Source organism: Drosophila yakuba, chromosome 2L (genome assembly GCF_016746365.2).
Source record: "Drosophila yakuba strain Tai18E2 chromosome 2L, Prin_Dyak_Tai18E2_2.1, whole genome shotgun sequence".
Lineage (NCBI taxonomy): Eukaryota > Metazoa > Arthropoda > Insecta > Diptera > Drosophilidae > Drosophila > Drosophila yakuba.
This window is the reverse complement of record NC_052527.2, coordinates 17,740,704-17,758,988: the sequence shown is the minus strand read 5'-3', so window position 1 is coordinate 17,758,988 and position 18,285 is coordinate 17,740,704. Positions and strand designations below refer to the sequence as shown.

The window sequence follows — 18,285 nt, the reverse complement described above, 5'->3', positions numbered from 1 at the left end:
CTTCAGTCATTCGAGGAACTCCTGATCTTATTTTTGATCGTGGCTGTGGCTGCATAAGCTATTTATAACAATTAAACCAACTTACAAATGCCACGCACTTTTCTTGAACTATTTTGGCTTTGAACCCCATTGTCCGATGACAATTCAACTTTTTCTTATTGCTTTGGCTCACGGCACAGTTACCTCAGCGTAGAAAATTTGTTTTGTGGAAAAAATATAAACTATGGGTGTGTATTTTACACTTATTAACATTTCAAAGAAGTAATAAACATATTCTAATCGCCTACTTTCATCCGTTTCAACGACTAGCGTTGTATTTATAAAAATCATTTATTATAAATCATTTACAAACTTAAAAAACATAAACGAAATTGTAAAATGCTTACCCAGGCTTTAGGAGGCACAAACAATTACTTAATTATAAAACGAAAAACATAAAAGCAATGAAATTATATTTCCAAAAACGCAAAGTTTTGAAATTAATGCTCTGCCGCTTGATTATTTATTTACGTAAAATTGAGAATGTATAAGCAGTATTAGTCAAGTTCGTATCTTACACAGAGTTTTTTTGTACTTCAGCTAAAAAGTATGCAGCGTATAAATAGCTTTTAAATATTTTTTACTTTCACACACAATCTGCGCTGGCTCAGTTGTCACAAATTCACAATAACCTTTAAATTGTTTTATAACCGATCATATACACGACAGAGACCAGGATGTGCGAGGTAGTCCTCCCATGCGAGTATAATCCCAAGGCATGTCCGAGTCCTGCGGCGGGGAAAAGCCGCCTCTTCACGATCCTGCTCCTCTACTGTTGGCAGCGGGAGTACGACAAGCGACCCTACCGCCAGTTCCAGTTCAAAAGACTCATGTTCGAGGAGCGGATAGGTCGGAAGTACCACTGCATCCGCGACTTCCGGGTCATCGTTAACTATCTGCTGAGGCGTCCGCAGTTGGCCATCAAAATCTCCAGCTTGATTGTCAGCAACTGGGATGCGGGCTTGCTCAAGGACTTTGTCTGCTCACTGATCCCCGTCTGGTATATCGAGCTGAATCTGATGCGGTTTCCGCACGAGTTCTTCGTGATGCTGCGTCTTAATGCGGCTAAGATGAATGTTAGCCAGCTGAGTTTGGAAGGTAACTTATGTAGGCAACGTGGCACTCTACTATTTCTTTTGTGCCTTTTGGAAACATGCTTTAAAGGCTTTTTCTGTAAACCTCCAGGAACCCCCCTCACCGATGACGATGTGCGCATCCTGCGAGAGTTCCTGCTGGTCAGCAAGACCCTGCGCAGGCTCAATGTGTCCAGCTGCAGCCTGACTCAGTTCAACTTCGCTCTGATCGCTGACGGAGTGTACAAGTCGTCTGGAGTGCGACGGTTGAGTGCCAACAGGCTGCTGGGGATGAGCCTCAGCCTGGACACGGAGAAAATTGCCTCTGTGCTGAGCTCGCTACTGATGCAGAATACACTCTGGGCTCTTTCGCTGGAGCACTGCGAACTGACCGCCCAGGACATGATTCCCATTGCGGAGCACCTGGCCCGCACCAACTCTAAATTTCGCCGCCTCCGCATCGCCTGCAACAAGATCGGTCCGGATGGAGCCTTCTTCCTGCTGCGTGGAATGTCCATAGGAGGAAATCTGGAGTTGCTGGACATGAGCTACTGCTCGATTGGCACACACGGCGGCGAGTGGGTGGCCAAGTACCTGACCTCGTGCCGCAGGCTGCAGATCCTGCACTTGAACTACAACGACATGGGGCCGGAGGCAGTGAATCTCATCCTTTTGTCCATGAAGAAGCAGTGCAAGCTGGAGCGCCTCACCTTGTATGGCAACCACTTTGACTCGCGTTCCGCGATGATAGTGCGTCGCTTGCTGGATGCCGACGTAGTGCTGCACTCCGAGCTGGACATCAGTTACACCTACGATGAGGCACTGCAGGATTACAGGGTGGTGCCTTGGAGGTAAAACTGGATACGAATTTGTTAGTTCTGTTTGCTCGTAAGTAAATTAAAGTCTACTCCGACAAAACCAGTTGTGATAGTACTTTTTGTGGATATCAGTTGCAGGGTTAGGCTTCTGCGATTATTGATAGATTACAATGAAGGATAGGATATCCACATGAATAGATATCAATAAATAAATAATACTATAAAATATCTTGTCGTACTGGAGACTATCGTGCCTCACGGGGCGATAATCGGTTATTCCGACCGCATCAATCTCAAGGTCCCCCAGTCCCTTCACTTCTTCTTCCGCAGGTATTCAGGTTACACCCGCAGGTGACTCTGTGCACAAGCGTCGCCGGGAGCTCTGGTTAGCTCGAAGCTAGATACTATCGACTCTTCTAAGACGCCTGAAGACTCCCCACCAAAAAACTTCCAAACACTAGAAGGAAGCATTCTCGACTCTGTAAAGTATAATATTCTTCATCAGGATCACTAGTTGATCTGGCTATGCGGATACCAGAGACATAGACGCAGTACAAGTTTGTTCCAAATGTTTGCACGCCAACACTTTTTAAAATATTTTTGTTTTGATATTTTTAAATTTTTTATTAGTAGAGTAATATACTTTTAGCCCACTGTGCGGCGTAAGTTTTTTAACCACGTGCACACTTTCGCTCTCTCCGGCTTTCTCTCGCATTCCCGATGAATGCAGAGGCGGTGCTGCCAGACTACCGTCGAGTGGGAGGGAAAGCTTGTCTTGGGAGCGAGCTTTGGAGACCAAACAGCTGACCCGACGGAGTGGCAACTTTCGCTTTCGTTTCCGGCTTCTGTTTTGTTATTGTGAGAGCGCAATTGGGGTGCGTGTGTGGGTGCAGTTGTGAATGTGTGGCGATTTCAAAGTCAGACAGCAACAACAACGACAGCATAATGAGCGAAAGAGAACACGACGCCGACGCGCGAAGAGAGAGGACGGAGAGGGAGCAGAACTTCGGCAGCGGCGCGACGTCCACAGGACAACGCTAACAGTATCCTTGTTGAGAGTTTCGCAATATATTTTCATTGCTGCAGTCTCATCGAAAGCGTCGAAGCAACCGAATCGCATCGAACACCCGATAAATCGGTTAGAAAGTGCAAAATTCAATTGAGAAATGAACAGAACAACAAAAAACTAATCAAAAACACAATCGCATAACGAATTCTTAGTCAACACTTAAAACTAGATAACCAGCAATCTCGTGTTTTTCGTTCTTTTGCTGTTCAGTGACAGTGAAAGAAAGTAATGTTCCACAGTTCTTGTATAACTCTTTATAATTAACAAGAAAACTAAAGCTGTGTTGTGCCTGCGGACAAATTGTGTTTCCCCGCTGGCTCTATTTTATTTCAGCTGAAAATGTTCTTATCTGCTTGCAGGCGGCTGCTAAGCCAACTACCCACCTAAACAAAAGCGAAACCAGAGCTAAAACTAAACTAAAATCAAAACCCAAACCAAAACTAAACGCAACTTAGTAAACAAACTGAGCTAAAAAAGAAGCCAGAGGCTGCTAAAACTTTCACTACTAGCAAAGTTGGACCAAAAATAAGCAAAAGAAACCCGACCAAGCAACATGAACATGAACGACAGTCGACGCAACACCGCCACGGAATTCAGCTATATCCTGCAGCGCCAGGTGAGTTGGCCACCAATTACATGCACTTAGTTTGAGTCTCAGAAGCGCGTGTTTCTCGAGTCCTCACCCCGAATCACTGAGAGCACCCACAACTCGAGCACTTCCTTGCAGCACCCTAATTGCACACTTCCCAGCCGCAGGAACTCCGACTAATTGCAGCCACACGAACTGACTGATTGCCCAGCTGCCCACTGAGTGCATAATGACCGCGATTGTGGCAAAAGTCGAGGTTCTCAGCTGGTTTTAGTAGTTCCATTCTGAAGAATCCTATCACATTTGTAATGTTGGACCATTCATACTGCAATGGATTTTTTTTTAACCTATTTGCATTGATATTTTCATAACATAGGATATCTTTTTTATATTTTCACAAAATTAAAAGTTAAATGTCCTTGTTAGTATGTACATCTAGCTCAATTTGAATTTTCATTTATTCCCTTTAGATAATTTGGAACGTTATCTTGTAGTTAGGAAATCATGTTAAAACACCCGAAAAGTATTTATGCTTTGTCAAATGTTTTATATTGTGACATTTTTGAAATATTGCACAAGTGTACGAATATGTTGTGTGCTGTCATTTGAAAATTTTTGTGCACGCTCACTGAATGTGACTACAAAAACGTAATCAATAGAGATTGAGTTTGCTTTGTGAGGCAAATTAAATTTTCCAAGTCGACAGCCACAACAGATTTGGCGACACATGAAAATGTGTCCAAATCCTAGCCTGCCTAATGAATTGTTAATAAACAAAATGCCTCGTCGATCAATCATGGCTTAATTAAGGCCCCGCCTACATTTGCATTTGAATCTGGAGACGGGTTATGCCAGATAATCCCTTAAGCTCGTTATGAATTCCATTCCGCCAAACTGCTGGAATTGGCTTGCGTGTCTGTCCGTGTGCACATACGCAGCAACACACACTTGAAATCGTGGCCCGCAACTCGTAGCTATCACAGCGAGAAGGACTGTTAAATCAATTTGTTTTCAGCACCCATGGAACCACATCCCCATCGCCATCCCATCGAGACTTAGACAAAGACACATGGGAACTAGCGAATCGCCTCTTGATTGAGTGATTATCCAAAGCACAATTCACAACATGCTATGATTGATGACAAGCAATGGAATCGCCTGTGGCCCCAAGGATTCGGCTATTTATTGTCTCACCGCTGACCTTTTACGGGCGTGTTTTTCCGAGTTTTTCCAAGAACCTGCAAGCTTTAATTGGGCTTCCCAAGGAGGTGGCCGCCAAAATGCTCGAGATAACGAAATCAATAAGCGGCGAGAAAGTCCTTTAATTACACAGCACCTACACATAGCGATAAGGATAAGGAGGCGATGGATTTATGGGTCCTGCTCCAGCCACAGCCGTATACGCATCCACTTAATCGTCGCTTAGTATGCATGGCATGTGGTAACAGCGCCGCGCATCTCGTATCTGGCCTTGGACCGGCTCCGCTTTCGCCTCCACCTCCTCCTCCTGCTCCTGATCCTTGAGCTACTCCCGTCCTGGCAACTGGGCCAGCTGAGGCATCAAATAAGAATGTCACCCCCTCGTGAGATAACAGAAATCAATGTCAGCTGCAGCTGGCAATGCACTTGGCCCTGGGGAGCCCAGTTCTCCGACACTCTGGGCCGACAATTAAGTCTCCATTGGAATTTCAAACTGGCCGGAAGCCTTTCGCTCAAGCGCTTAACTCAATCCCACTCTCAATTGACCCAATTAAATCAAACATTGTTTGTGGGTGATGCGGAATCATGGTCCGGAAAAGTAATATTAGATAAATTTCAAAAGCCATGGCTACTGATGGTCCCTTACTGGATATCTGGAGAGTGATAGAAAGACAGTGGGCTGCGCCCACGTGGCGTTTGGGTAACGGGCATCACGCATACGCCACCGCTCAAGTTATGCAATAACTGTTGCATACCCCAGTGCTCCTCGGCCATTGTGGCGCGCAGGCAATCAAGGTGAATCGCCGAAAACACTTCGAGACCCCGCCAAGTCCCTCTCCTGGGCCTCCAGTGGGTGGATGGGTGTTGTGCGATGGATGTTGGTTAAATGGATTCGATTTCGACGCCTTGCGGACTCACCACACCCCGCTGCTTTAGGAACAATAAAAGCAAACACTGTTCGCGTCCGTATCTCTGAAATTGACAGGCCAAACGATAAAAAGACGTGAAAAACTCAGACAACCACTGAGCTCTGGCGCGCATTTCCCCCAGCGATATATGAAAACACGTGTTCCAGAAAGATATGTGCGCTCTCCTATATATATGCACATAAAGTACGAGTATATCCATATACAGATATTCTGCATGGGAATAAATTTGAATTTTTTGCGCTATGATTCGTGCATGCATGCGTGTTTGGTTTGATGTGTATTTTACGTTTATGTTTTAAGCAATTCATTCAGCGCGCACTCGATTGTCGGTGAAGTGAACTCGATTTAATGGCTAACAATTTAATTTTCATGCGCTCCACCAGGGCAGCGATGTGTCGGTTACCGAGGCTTATGCATTCGATGACTTCAACAATATAATGAAGGTAAACTCTGACCCACATTCTCGACTGCACTTGCATTGCGAATCGTAGTCGTGTTCACACCCAAGCCCCCTTCACATTCATTAAATTCCGAGCCGAGTAACGCCTACACTCGCTCTGCGGGAAAGAGACGGCGAGTGGGAAAAGAGAGGGACGGAGTGGGGCGGAGTGGCAGGGTGGGTGGGACACATCTGGCATTCTGGCCGCGACCTTCTACGGGGTCTTTCGGGCGGTACAAATTGCTTTTGGTCCCTGGACATCAAAAGAATTTTCTTATTAAGAAATACTTCCTTGCCTACTTCGCGAGCGCCTTATTAAATATTGCATCGCGCCAAGTCGTGTACGAGTTGATAATGAAGACAAATTACAATTGAAATGTGTGCTTTTATTGCATACTTTTACACAGACTCGATGGAGGGAAATATCGAATTTAATGAAAATTAAATGTGCGCCGTCTGGTAATGAACGCTGTTAATAGCTGTTAAAATGCGGAGAAGCATGGCAAACTATTCCCTCGCGTCATTGAAATATCTAATTTTTCACTTAGACAAAGCAGAACTTTTCCAAATTTTATAAAATGAATCATTAAAAATCAGTCCAATATTATGTTTTGAGCTCCTTCACTATCACTTTCAGCACAAAATTAAGAAGAAAACTGCCTAAATTAAATAGGTGGTTATATTATCCCACCCTTTTTTGTTTTAATTGCACTACAACAAACTTTCTAATGGTCTGCAGGATAACCATTAAAATCCTCAATTTAATATTCTCAAATCTGTTAAAGTTCCCAAACTCCTAAGGCTAATGTGGCACTTGAGCATAAGCGTGGCCATGTTGAGCAGCCTACCTGGGCTTACGAGGAATAAACCCATCCATCTGGCTTACCTCTTATTAAAGGCCAGCAAAAAGTCTACTAAGAGTATTGCAAGCTGGCGTGGCTTAAAGTCGAGTCTAATCCCGGCAACTAATACCAGAGAATGTCTGTCGAAAGGATTTCCCATACATATCCTCGAACATACACAGTAGTGATTTTCCGAGGCAGGGAAAGAAGGAGGAAATGAAGGCGGCAACGCTGGCCGAGAACTTGAAGGGAACATTGTGTAATATTTGATGCATTACCATGCATAAGTAAGGAATGTCAGTTGGTGAGTGTGTTGGGCCTTTGTTGTTTTCTTAGGCCTCGCACCAAACAAAACTTCGGCTTTGTTGTTGGCAAAGCCATTAGGCCGAGCCAAGGCTGGCCAAAAAATTTCAGCATTAACGAGTGGGAGAGGGTACGAATAAAAATAAGGCAGCCAAAGAGCCCTGATTGTTTGCACAACTAATGGTCGCGTCGGCTCAAAGCCAAATTGCCAATAGTTGGGACGCTCTGCTGGCTAGCTGACTGTTTCTCAATTAGGTTAGTTCCAGCCGAAAGTGGAACAGCTCTTGGCCAACGACGAAGACCCCACATTTAATGGACTGAAAGGGAACTGCAAAAATTAAATTAAACACTGAGAGTGCAGATCAGAGCGGGGGACAACCAGAAGCACTGAATGTATTTGTTAAAGGGGTTGGAAATATTATAATCTACTTATAAATATAATAAACTTATAATTTGCTTATACAGCAGATGTAATTATAAAAGATTCCTTAAATATGCACTAGCTTAATTTGTATAGTATTATATCAGTGGATCAGTGGCTTTTGTGTCGGAGGTGCTAGTGCCAGTTATGGTGACCTATGTTAAGTGGTTGATTTGGACCTGGTGAAAACCAAGAATGGGAACTTAATTTTGATATACTATACTTACCCTGTATAAATGTATGCAGTCAAGAAGAAAGAAAAACATGTATGCTATTATACATTTCCTAGTTTACTTAGTTCCAACTTTTCAAATGTTTTTCATAGAATATTTGTACATAAATAGGATAACATTATTATATTGTTTTTATGAAAATAAATTTACCCTCACTTGTGGTTTCTTGGGTTATTTCTCCCATGCAGCCGGCAAAGGTCAGACTCTTTACCATTTCCCTAAAACAACACCCCAACCCATTCCATCCAGAGGTCAAGCCTACAACGGGTTAAGCCTGACCGGAGGACCATTTGGCTGCCTCGCATGTTAGTGTTTACTTTTTCGCTGTACACGGAGACTGGGGTACTGGGCAGATGGGCACATGGGTGGCTATGGCAATATGAGGTGCAGTAGGCCCTGTTTGTCTATCGCCAGGGGTGGAGGTGCAGCCGAGGGAACGGCAGGAACTGAAAGGACAACAGTGCCGACGCGACTGTGTCAATAGTTCAGGGGAACACGAATTGGAATGCAAAAAGGCAGCAGTTCAGTGCCAACACCGTGCCATTTCATAATTTCAGCTCCCTGGTTAATTGTTTGGCCAGGCCCTGAGGAGCACCTAAAAATGCACATGTCCTTTCAATCTGGGCATGAGTGTGTGTTTGCTGTTCTCCAAAACGCCTTTATTAAAGTGCAAATGGCTGCTCCCCTTGTGTCGGCATTGTTCTCTAATTTCATTAGGCCAGCCAAATATGTTCCGGCGTTTTGGACAAACAACTTGTTTGTACCCTTTAGAATACTTCTGACTTTGGGCCATGTTTGGCTATAAGAAGTATTTGTAACACAGGTAATGGAACATTACCGTTTTCGGTTAAAAGAGCTAATAAGCCAGCATATTTTACCCGTTTATGTTTTGATCACAACAACTCAGCCAAGTTCGAAAATTTCAATTAATTTTATGAAAAATATCCAATCTCTTTCTCATTTGTTTGCTAATTTGCACCTAAGTTGGCTTCTCGCAGCACTGATACCAAAAGTTGTGTAACCTAAGTACATTGTACTGACTTTTCCATTACCACTTTTTCGGACCTTCATAAGCCTTTCCTCTTTAATAAAAGAAAAGGGTATTTTAATTCCATTATTCGGGTGCACGAGTTCAACTTCATTTCAGCGCCGAACAGAAAATAGGAGTTGGAAGGGAAAGTGCGAGACGCGGTCGCAGGACATGAGTGTTATTAATTAAAATCGTGCAGTGCATAAAATGGGTTGTTTGCCACCGGGACCGAGTCCCGGATTGGTCCAGGATCTGCCTGGTGTCTAGTGGAGATTGCCTTTCGAGTGCTGGGTTGCTATTTGTGTTTGAGTTTGTATTTGCCTCCGACAATGTTTGTCTTTTATTAGAATCGTTCTGTTAGACAGGTACTTCTGCCAGGTGGATTTCCACATGGCATGTGGGCACGTGCGCCTTTGGAAAAGCCACCAAACAATTTTCATCTCCGGTCTTTTCCCAATTTTTTCCTTACTGCTTTCACGTTTCACACGATTTTTAATCAATTGAGTTCCGACTGGGATTTTGTTGGTGCCTCATTTGGCCCCTTTTCCCTCGTTAAATGAATTGGGTTTGCGAGGCTTAATTGCTGACAGGGGAATGCTGCGAAATTATTTATGAGAGTCTTGACGAATTTTAACGTTTTCATGTTGACCGCCCAATGCGAACATGTGTGTGGGGTCCGAGTTCAAATTTGACCCAAAAATACGCTCGATTGAACAGCGGAAACAGATTTATTCATTCATCGATATCATTTATTCAAGCTATTATTTATGATTCCGTATGCACATTTCTTGGTGATGTGATGAAACTTAAACGCGGCCAAGGACAAGTGGCCATAACAATTTGATGGAGGTGTAATGTTCCATATGATATGCTAATCAGCAGCTGGCCATAAATTATCCTGTTGAGAGTTCGGAATTTCCCAGCCTTCAAGGGTTTCCTCGAGATTAACGTTCGTTCATTTGCCTTCGACGGCGCAATTTGTTTTTCATCTTTTTTTCTCTGTTGCTTGTGCTCTTTTATGAAAGGACGAAAGATTTGGGCCGCTGACAACGGACACTCTGTAATTTCATTGGGCGCCATCTGCCGTAACCTTGCTCTGCTGATGCAGCCTTGGCACTGAGACTGTTGGTTTGACTTTATCCGGGCTTCCTATGGCCCTTCCAGTGGCCGTGCCTCATAATTAGCCACTTTCTTTGACACTCTACGGCTGCCTGCCCCGCCCACCCCAAAATACAAGCAACCTACCTGCGACCTTTGACGCCACCTAATTGAATTGAAAACTCAACTCAACCCGCGCGTAATTTGCCTTTGGAAATGTTCATTACCCAAACACCTCCGGAAACCATTTTAAAGTAGTTCTGGCAAATGTTTACTCTGCACTCACTTCCCTTTTTAAGGGCGTTTGGGGGCAAAGCTGCAGAAGTGTAAACTTTTCCGTTGTTTGTTTGCTGTTTCCCCGAAGTTCTGTTTCGAAAACTTCTTTAATTGCCAGCTGGCTAAAGTTTGGCTCCAAATTGGGCTTATCCCTTCGGTTTTTATTATTTTTACTGCTTTATTTTTTAGTTGCCATGCTGTAAATGTGGGCCACAGCATTGGCCCGCTTTACGTGACTTTATGACGTGGCTAAGGAATTTTATTTATGTTTATGTAGCAGCTCTTCATATAAAATTGTCTTTTATGGCAGGCGGCTGGTGATGGGAGTATAGAAAACTTGTATTACCAACACACGCAAGAAAGAGAAAATACATAGAGAAAACAATATATTCAGTTTCAAGTTGTTTAGTATACTATATAAGGAAGCGTTCCCGACTCTATTACCAATATATGCATATATTTTTTGTAATCCGAGTTTCTATCCGAGTCCATCTGGCTATGTTTGCTTGTCCGTCCGTTTGCCTGTCCATTTGTGCGTCCGTGAAGAATTAAAGCTGGATTTCCGCTTCATACACGTGGAATACGTGCTTATTACAAAAAATCGGTGGTTAACGTTTTTTAAAAGGCACTGTAATACAATAGAGAAAACAGAAAATGTGCATTTTGTATTGTATTTTAACTAAATGAGGTACTCTCTGGATTCTCAGTGCACACACAGTAGATGGGGGAGAATCGTTTTGACAGAACCGCAATTTACGATACGGATACGAGCTGCCTTTGTCTTTGCCTCCACCTGAATATTGCGTATACGCAACATTTTCCGTCGGGAGTTAGGTAGTGTGTGGATGTTACTGGAGAGCGGGTTCTGTTGGCTTTGCTTTTGATGTAAAGAGGCACTCGAGGCAATTTTGCGCTCTTATCCCAATCAACGAGCAGTAATGGAGAGCACAAGGGAGACCGATAGCTAACCTTTGTTGTACGTTACACCGTCCTAGAACAACCATCAGACACATCAGCAACAGGGCCAGCCGCAACAGCCACATCAGCAGCAGCCTTCGCAGCAGCAGCAGCAACGCCAGCCTTCGCAGCAGCAGCAGCAGCAAGCACAGCAGGATGCCGGACTGGGGGATACGCTGTCCTCGCTGCCACAGGCCTCGTTCAACTACATCAACTCCATCGTGGGCAGCGGCGTCATCGGCATACCCTACGCCCTCCACAGAGCCGGATTCGGACTGGGTCTGGCCCTGCTCATCCTGGTGGCCTACATCACCGACTACTCACTCATCCTGATGGTGAGTGGCGGGCCCAGCCCGATGCCTTTCCCAAATCGGTTTTAAAGTTCCAATCAGCCAATCTGGCCGTGCGGAGCGGAACGAACAAAGTCACATGCCAAACGCATTTCCGCTCGACTCCGCGCTTAGCATTTGCCACATAATTAACGAGCGCACTCATTTGCGAGGGCGTGTGCTGCCGTTTAAGCCTCATTTCATTTGCAGGTCAGATGCGGCCACATCTGCGGCCGGTTCAGCTATCCGGGCATCATGGAGGCGGCCTACGGCAAGTACGGGTACTATCTGCTCTCCCTCCTGCAGTTCATGTATCCCTTCCTGGGTAAGTTGGGGAGGTTATTGCATACCCAGCACATTACGTTATTATTTCATTTCATCAATGAGGTTTTACTTTGTTCCTTTTCTACTTGGCCACTACTTTATACAAGCAAAAGTTATGTTATTTTATTGGATTATCACAACCTGCTTAATTAAATGTTTATTTTTATGATCTATGAATTGCTAACAAACACTAATATGACTAATACTAAAACATATAGTTTCGATTATTATTATTAAGATTTGGGTCATTTTTTGATGTTACTAATAACTAATATGACTAATACTAAAACATATAGTTTCGATTAGTATTATTAAGAATGGGGTCATTTTTTGATGTTACTAATAACATATAGTTTCGATTAGTATTATTAAGAATGGGGTCATTTTTTGATGTTACTTAAACTAAAAATGTAGATCCAAATGTATATACTTTGTTATCTCTATTAATCAATGTTGATTTGATATTTGAAATGCTCCCGGACTCCCATTAATACTTTTATGAGTTAATATAAAGCTTATGAGCAATGGCTGTGATAGAAACCAAACCCTCTTGCAGCCATGATTTCCTACAACGTGGTGGTGGGCGATACTTTGTCGAAGGTCCTGGTTCGCTTCTTCCCCTCCTGGGGCGGATCCATGGGCGCCGTCCGACTGGGCGTGGTCTTCTTTGTCAACGTGGGCGTGGTGATGCCCCTCTGCCTCTACAAGAACGTCTCCAGACTGGCCAGAGCCAGCTTCATTAGCCTGGCGTGCGTGGTCTTCATCCTGTTTGCCGTAATCATCAAGCTCATGTCGGGCGATTACAAAGTGTAAGTATATTAGCTTAATGTCTTCAATTTTCTACCAAGAGAACACAAGGCCTGGGACTCTCGGACTTCCTTTTAAATTAATTTCTTGGTTCTTGGATTTATGTTCTTCGCTGTTAGTCTTTTCCATTTTGCTGAAAAAGTTGACATACTCAACTCCTATTTTGATTTTTTTTAAAGGGCATGGCGTGTGAAACTATTTAAGTATTCGTACGTAAAATTTTCACTATTGTTTGAGTCAATTATCAATTGAATTTAAACAATAAAAAATTACAATTACTGCTTAATCGCTGACTAATACCATAATACCTAATCAAAAGAATTTCATTAATATTTTTACTTACCGACAATAATTACTTCACCTTATTTTATGTTTTTGCAACCTTGCGGGGGGTATGTTGATTTCAGTCAGAAGTTTGCTGCGCAGTAGATGGGCCGTTTGCAACCAAATAGAGCATATATATTCTTGATCACTGTCAACAGCCGAGTCGATACAGCCATATATACAGTCTCTCAGTTTTAAAGCTATCTTCGTAAACCCCTTTCAACTGACGAAACGAGGCGGATCGGAAAACTGTAGGATTACTTGATAAGTAAATGGAACAACATGATGAACAAAATATGGTTTCGTTAACATTAATAAATAATTTCGGTTTTAATTTGACATAAGACGGAATACGGACAACTACAGCATTTAGCTGGCATAGGAAAAGTCGTATTATTGATTGAAAATAATATAAATCATACGGTGTTCTCAAAGGGTACACTCGATTCGATGCCGAAGCTCTTTATTTATTGCCAAAAATATAGATTTAATTGTAAATTAAAGGTGTAGTCCCGAGTCGAATAAAACCAATTTCAGCCAACTTCCTCTTTAAATTGCTGGCCGCCAAAGCAATTATAAAAAACCTAAAGGAAACGTACAAACAAACAACGCTGGCAAAGCGCGTGAAGATTTATTTACATTTTAATTACAAATTGTGTACTTTTCGCCGATTTTCCCTAACCGCCGACAAAGTTGCAGCCAGTTGGACCTGGGCTGGGGAATAGGGCTCCGGATGGGGTATCCCCATTCCGAGGGTGACTTGGCTTGGCCTGGGCGTTGGTGAGGGTGAGGGTGGTCCGGGCTTTAGTGCTAAGTGCCGCTTTAGTGCTTTCAAATCTGTGGCAACTGCCCGCGGAGATGGTGCTGGTGCTCCTGCTCCCGCCGGTGGTGCAGAAGAATCTGCAGGGTGGCACAGAGCTCATAAAATTTAGTGTGCCACTTGTTTCCCTTTTATGGCTTTTCATTAGGCGAGTCGAGTCGAGTCGAGTCGAGTTCAGTTGCGTCTGTTGCTGTGCAACTAAGTTGCATGCATTCATACATATGCGCTGGCAACACTTTTCCCCAGCAGTTTGAAGGTCAACGGGGCAGGATTTCCCCCGTTTTCAGATGGGGGAAGAGCGAGCCTTGAATGCTGCGTCTGCGGCTTGGTATAAAATTTAAATAAATTTCCCGTTTGCAGCTGCCCGACCTTCAATCTCCTTTCCTTATCTTTGGGTGCGCACCTTTTGTTTTCCTCATTTTTTATGCGAATAATTCACATTTCCGGGGGCTGTCCGAGCCAACGAAATGTTAATTTGGTGTTAACTTTTGTGTAATGCTTTACGGAATAACCTTTTACCCCTCCTCTGCCCGCTCTGCCCGCGATGATTTGTTCCCAGGACGGACACGGCGGAGTCCTGGCGGTTTGCCAACTCGGATCTAATCCCGGCCACGGGCATCATGGTCTTCGGTGAGCTGAGGGTGGACTTTCCACTCGATTTTCCACTAGCCTTCCATATATGTATATATGTATCATGTGTATCCATCCATCTATCTTTCTATTGGACCTCTGTCCGTGCAGCTTTCATGTGCCATCACAACACCTTCCTCGTTTATCAATCGATGCGCGACGCGACCATGGAGCGCTGGGAGAAGGTCACCCACATTTCGATTGGATTTGCCTGGACGGTGGCGGCCCTGTTCGGCATCGCCGGCTACTCCACCTTCCGCGCCCTTTCCCAAGGTGAGGGATTGACACAAATTGCATTTAATTGCACTGACAGGCAATTTGCGGATGTTTCCTGTCTTCTGTCTGTTTTTGGCATTTACCATTTACCATTTACTGCTTACGGCCGTCCCAATCCCGTTGGGATTTGGCTTTTCTTCTTGCAGGCGACCTGCTGGAGAACTACTGCTGGGATGACGACCTGATGAACTTCTCGCGTGTGCTCTTCTCCATATCGATACTCCTGACCTTCCCCATCGAGTGCTTCGTGTCCCGCGAGGTGGGCATCCTAGACCAAGTTTCGCAACCCACATTTATTTTGGCCAATTCCCCACAGATCGTGCGCGCCCTCGTCCATCGGTTCGTGCTGAAGGAGCCCATCAGCGAGTTCACCCAGGACAAGGACCCCAGTCTGGAGAAGGGGGCCATCATCGATGAGTACTCGAAAGCCATTACCATGGCCATCGTGTTCAGCGCCTTCGTTATCTCGCCCATGACCGACTGCCTGGGTTCGGTGCTGGAGCTGAATGTGAGTATGGTTTCCCACGTCCTTAATCCACGTCCATAGAAAATGGGTTGGGTACCCTTGACCAGAAGAAGAGAGTTCTCAATATATAAATGGTTTCCATCTGTTAGAATAAAAACTTATGTATGACTTTAGGGTTCTTAAAGGAAGTTATTACCCAAAAAGCATTTAAAATATATATAATATATTTAATAATATATGTATATATCAATGCAGCCCTCTGTCAATCTTCTTTTTAAAACTACTTGTTTGTCAATCTTCTTTTTACTTCCTTTTAAAACTACTTGTTTGTCTCATTACCATTACCTTTTTTACAAGTTCACTTTTGGTTTATATATCCGGCTTTTAGATTTGTGGTTTTGCGGTAATACACGCGATTAAATAAATCTATTACTTCTACTGATTATTTGAGTTTAACCATTAAAATTAATCATCTATGTTTCTAATTACGGAAAAAACACATTTCTTATCATTTATTTTTAACTTATGTTATATGCTCAAGCTCAGGTCATTTAAAATTAAGATAACTTGGACTTTGCAGTTTAAAAACTTAAAGAATATTTAGTGAACCTACCTAGTGAATATTTTGCATAAAAAGGACAAAACTTGCTAGAATCTATATATTCAAGTAAAAACCTATACAACAAAGAATCGACGTATATCAAATGCTTCATTAAATACATCTGAGACTAATTCTGACATTGCCATTCACATTTGCCAGGCCAAAGGGAGAACAGTATGGCCAAGTTTATTATTATCGTCCGTAACCATTCGGCCCTTGTATTCCGGTCACGGGTATTGGCCACAATGCCAATCCCAAACGGCATCTACAAATTCTGGCCCGAACCCGCTTTGTATTTGCCATGCAAATTTATGCCCCACCCATTAGCCCATCCGCCCATTCACCAGTCCACCCATTTCAGGGTCTCCTGGCGGCCATACCCCTGGCCTACATCCTGCCCGGCCTGGCCTACATCCAGATGGAGCCGCACGCCCTGCTCAGCCGGGAGAAGCTGCCCGCTCTGGGCCTGGTGGTCTTCGGAGCCCTGGTGACCATCCTGGGGGCGGCGGTGCTCCTGCCGGGACTAATGGGCGGCGACTGTCGATCGGACATTGTGATGGGCTACTGCCGGCAGGAGTTCCAGAACACCACCTCCACGAACTAAGTTAAGGGAGCGAATGACATCCGTTCCACGACGTAGGGCGCAGGTTGGGATCGCATTTTAATGGTTTGGGTTTTGGGTTGGAACTTTTGATTTCACCTTCGGTTGGTTAACGGAGCTGCACCACGTCGCATCGAAAGAAACTTGTACCTGAGTCCCAGACGTTCAAAGTATCTGCGTAAGTATGTAGTAGGCACAGAGTTGAATTGGCTAGTGGATAGTGGATAGCGGATGTGTGATGTGTGATACGGGCGAACCTCAGTACAAAGGCCAGGCATTCTCTCCGATCGAGCAACCCATGTATATTTGCACCGGATAGTCATTTATAGTGTACATTTCGTTGGATCCCCGTTGTTGATGTCGATATTGTTGAAGTAGTGAAAGTTCCTCGATATATAAGTGTGTACTCTGTACTTTGAAGCCAGCAAGTTGATTAAGCGATTTGAATTGAATCGAATCGAATCGAAAGAATGGAGCGAAGGCAAACTAAACCAAACTAGAACTAGATGTTATCCGTAGCTTTAGCGTAGTCTGAAACTATTTGGGCACCAATATACACATGCAATCCTTAGCGAAAACCAACTCCCCAAGAGGCGAATCAAAATCGAAATCAAAATCGAACTCGAACAAGTATTATATGTACCGACAACTATTTGTAACTATGTATGTATATCTACGGCCCGACGTTATTCATATTCATATTCCCCAGTTTTATATGTATATGTATACAAGGGTAGATAACAATGCGCTTGAACCGAACTAAAATCAAACTATATCCATCAACACATCGATTTAAACAACAGTTTTGAGTTGTTAAAGGCACTGAATTCTATTTTGAATTGCATATATACACCGCACACGATCGAATATTTATATATACACATAGATATATTTTTGTACAACTCTTGGTTTATACTTATACTGCACGATATTATGTAAATACATGTGTACGCATTTTTGGAAGTGATTAAAGTCTTTACACTCACACAAAAGCCATCACCTATTACTTTCTCTTCGGGCTGAGAGATCGGAACCAAGCTGAAGACCCCACAACTCTATATTCTAAGAGCTTAAACACTACATATCATGGCCAAGGAACACGGGACATGCCCAGGGCTTTTCTGAGATACTTTTTACAAGATCTAGCCAACTAACCAACAAACCAACTAACCAACTGAACCTTTCGCTCTTACACAACAAATACGAGAACGGAAACGGAAACGGAAAGGGAAACAGCAGAATACAATTTCCACAGACTTCCTGTATATACACGCTATATAGATCCGCTTGTCGTACGATATTGCTCATCTTTTCACTCGCCAAATATCTCGTTGTATCTCTCTTTTTAGCGCTATGCTATATAAATATATGTATATCAAAGCAGTAGTAGGGAATTAGGGAAGTGTTGATCGATTATAGCCGAATTGTAATAATTATTATTGCCGTATTATGCATGTAGCCACATATATATACATATATTAAATTGTTTAGATGGTATGTGACCGGAGGATCGTGCGATAGAGAAGTTTTTATTTACAACGCAGGCATACCCAAGAGATATCCAAATCCGATTTCATTCCAATAGTTCATATGTATAGATAAGCTAAAGCAAAACCAAATGAAATATTCTTGAAATAATAAAACTGCATTTTAGAAATATGCTAAAACAACACTGCGGTTTCCATACTATGTCCTTATCGCAGTTCCGCGTCGAGAATTTTATTTCTCAGGCGTTCTTGCGGTTTCTAAAACTGATACTACTGGAAACAGTACCTCCGAAGTTTTGTATAA

At 43.4% G+C, this 18,285-nt stretch overlaps 2 protein-coding genes across 3 annotated transcripts; both read left to right on the top strand.

Moving 5' to 3' along the window:
- The first annotated feature begins 616 nt into the window (after positions 1-616).
- LOC6528687 (leucine-rich repeat-containing protein 34) lies at positions 617-2,030 on the top strand. Its single transcript, XM_002089693.4, has 2 exons — positions 617-1,137; positions 1,225-2,030. Exons 1-2 carry the CDS (start codon positions 717-719, stop codon positions 1,965-1,967), a joined length of 1,164 nt encoding a protein of 387 aa, XP_002089729.1. The 5' UTR covers positions 617-716; the 3' UTR covers positions 1,968-2,030.
- An 894-nt stretch (positions 2,031-2,924) lies between these two features.
- Positions 2,925-18,164, top strand: LOC6528686 (putative sodium-coupled neutral amino acid transporter 11). Of its 2 annotated transcripts, XM_002089692.4 has the most exons (11): positions 2,925-3,068; positions 3,359-3,615; positions 6,101-6,160; positions 11,355-11,651; positions 11,856-11,970; positions 12,526-12,778; positions 14,480-14,550; positions 14,662-14,823; positions 14,973-15,085; positions 15,143-15,334; positions 16,255-18,164. In XM_002089692.4, the coding sequence occupies exons 2-11, from the start codon at positions 3,553-3,555 to the stop codon at positions 16,495-16,497; spliced, it is 1,569 nt and encodes a 522-aa protein (XP_002089728.1). In that variant the 5' UTR covers positions 2,925-3,068; positions 3,359-3,552; the 3' UTR covers positions 16,498-18,164. The 2 variants fall into 2 exon arrangements, with proteins under 2 accessions (XP_002089728.1, XP_039226349.1); XM_039370415.2 differs by lacking the exon at positions 6,101-6,160.
- The last annotated feature ends 121 nt before the right edge of the window (positions 18,165-18,285 follow it).

What these genes read in the sequence shown, in the direction of transcription:
- LOC6528686 (XM_002089692.4), top strand. Translation starts at nt 3,553, where the DNA reads ATGAACATGAACGACAGTCGACGCAACACCGCCACGGAATTCAGCTAT. An exon ending in ATGTCGGGCGATTACAAAGT is followed by an intron (nt 12,779 to 14,479) that starts GTAAGTATATTA and finishes ATTTGTTCCCAG; the next exon opens with GACGGACACGGCGGAGTCCT. An exon ending in CTTCCGCGCCCTTTCCCAAG is followed by an intron (nt 14,824 to 14,972) that starts GTGAGGGATTGA and finishes TTCTTCTTGCAG; the next exon opens with GCGACCTGCTGGAGAACTAC.
- LOC6528687 (XM_002089693.4), top strand. Translation starts at nt 717, where the DNA reads ATGTGCGAGGTAGTCCTCCCATGCGAGTATAATCCCAAGGCATGTCCG. An exon ending in TAGCCAGCTGAGTTTGGAAG is followed by an intron (nt 1,138 to 1,224) that starts GTAACTTATGTA and finishes GTAAACCTCCAG; the next exon opens with GAACCCCCCTCACCGATGAC.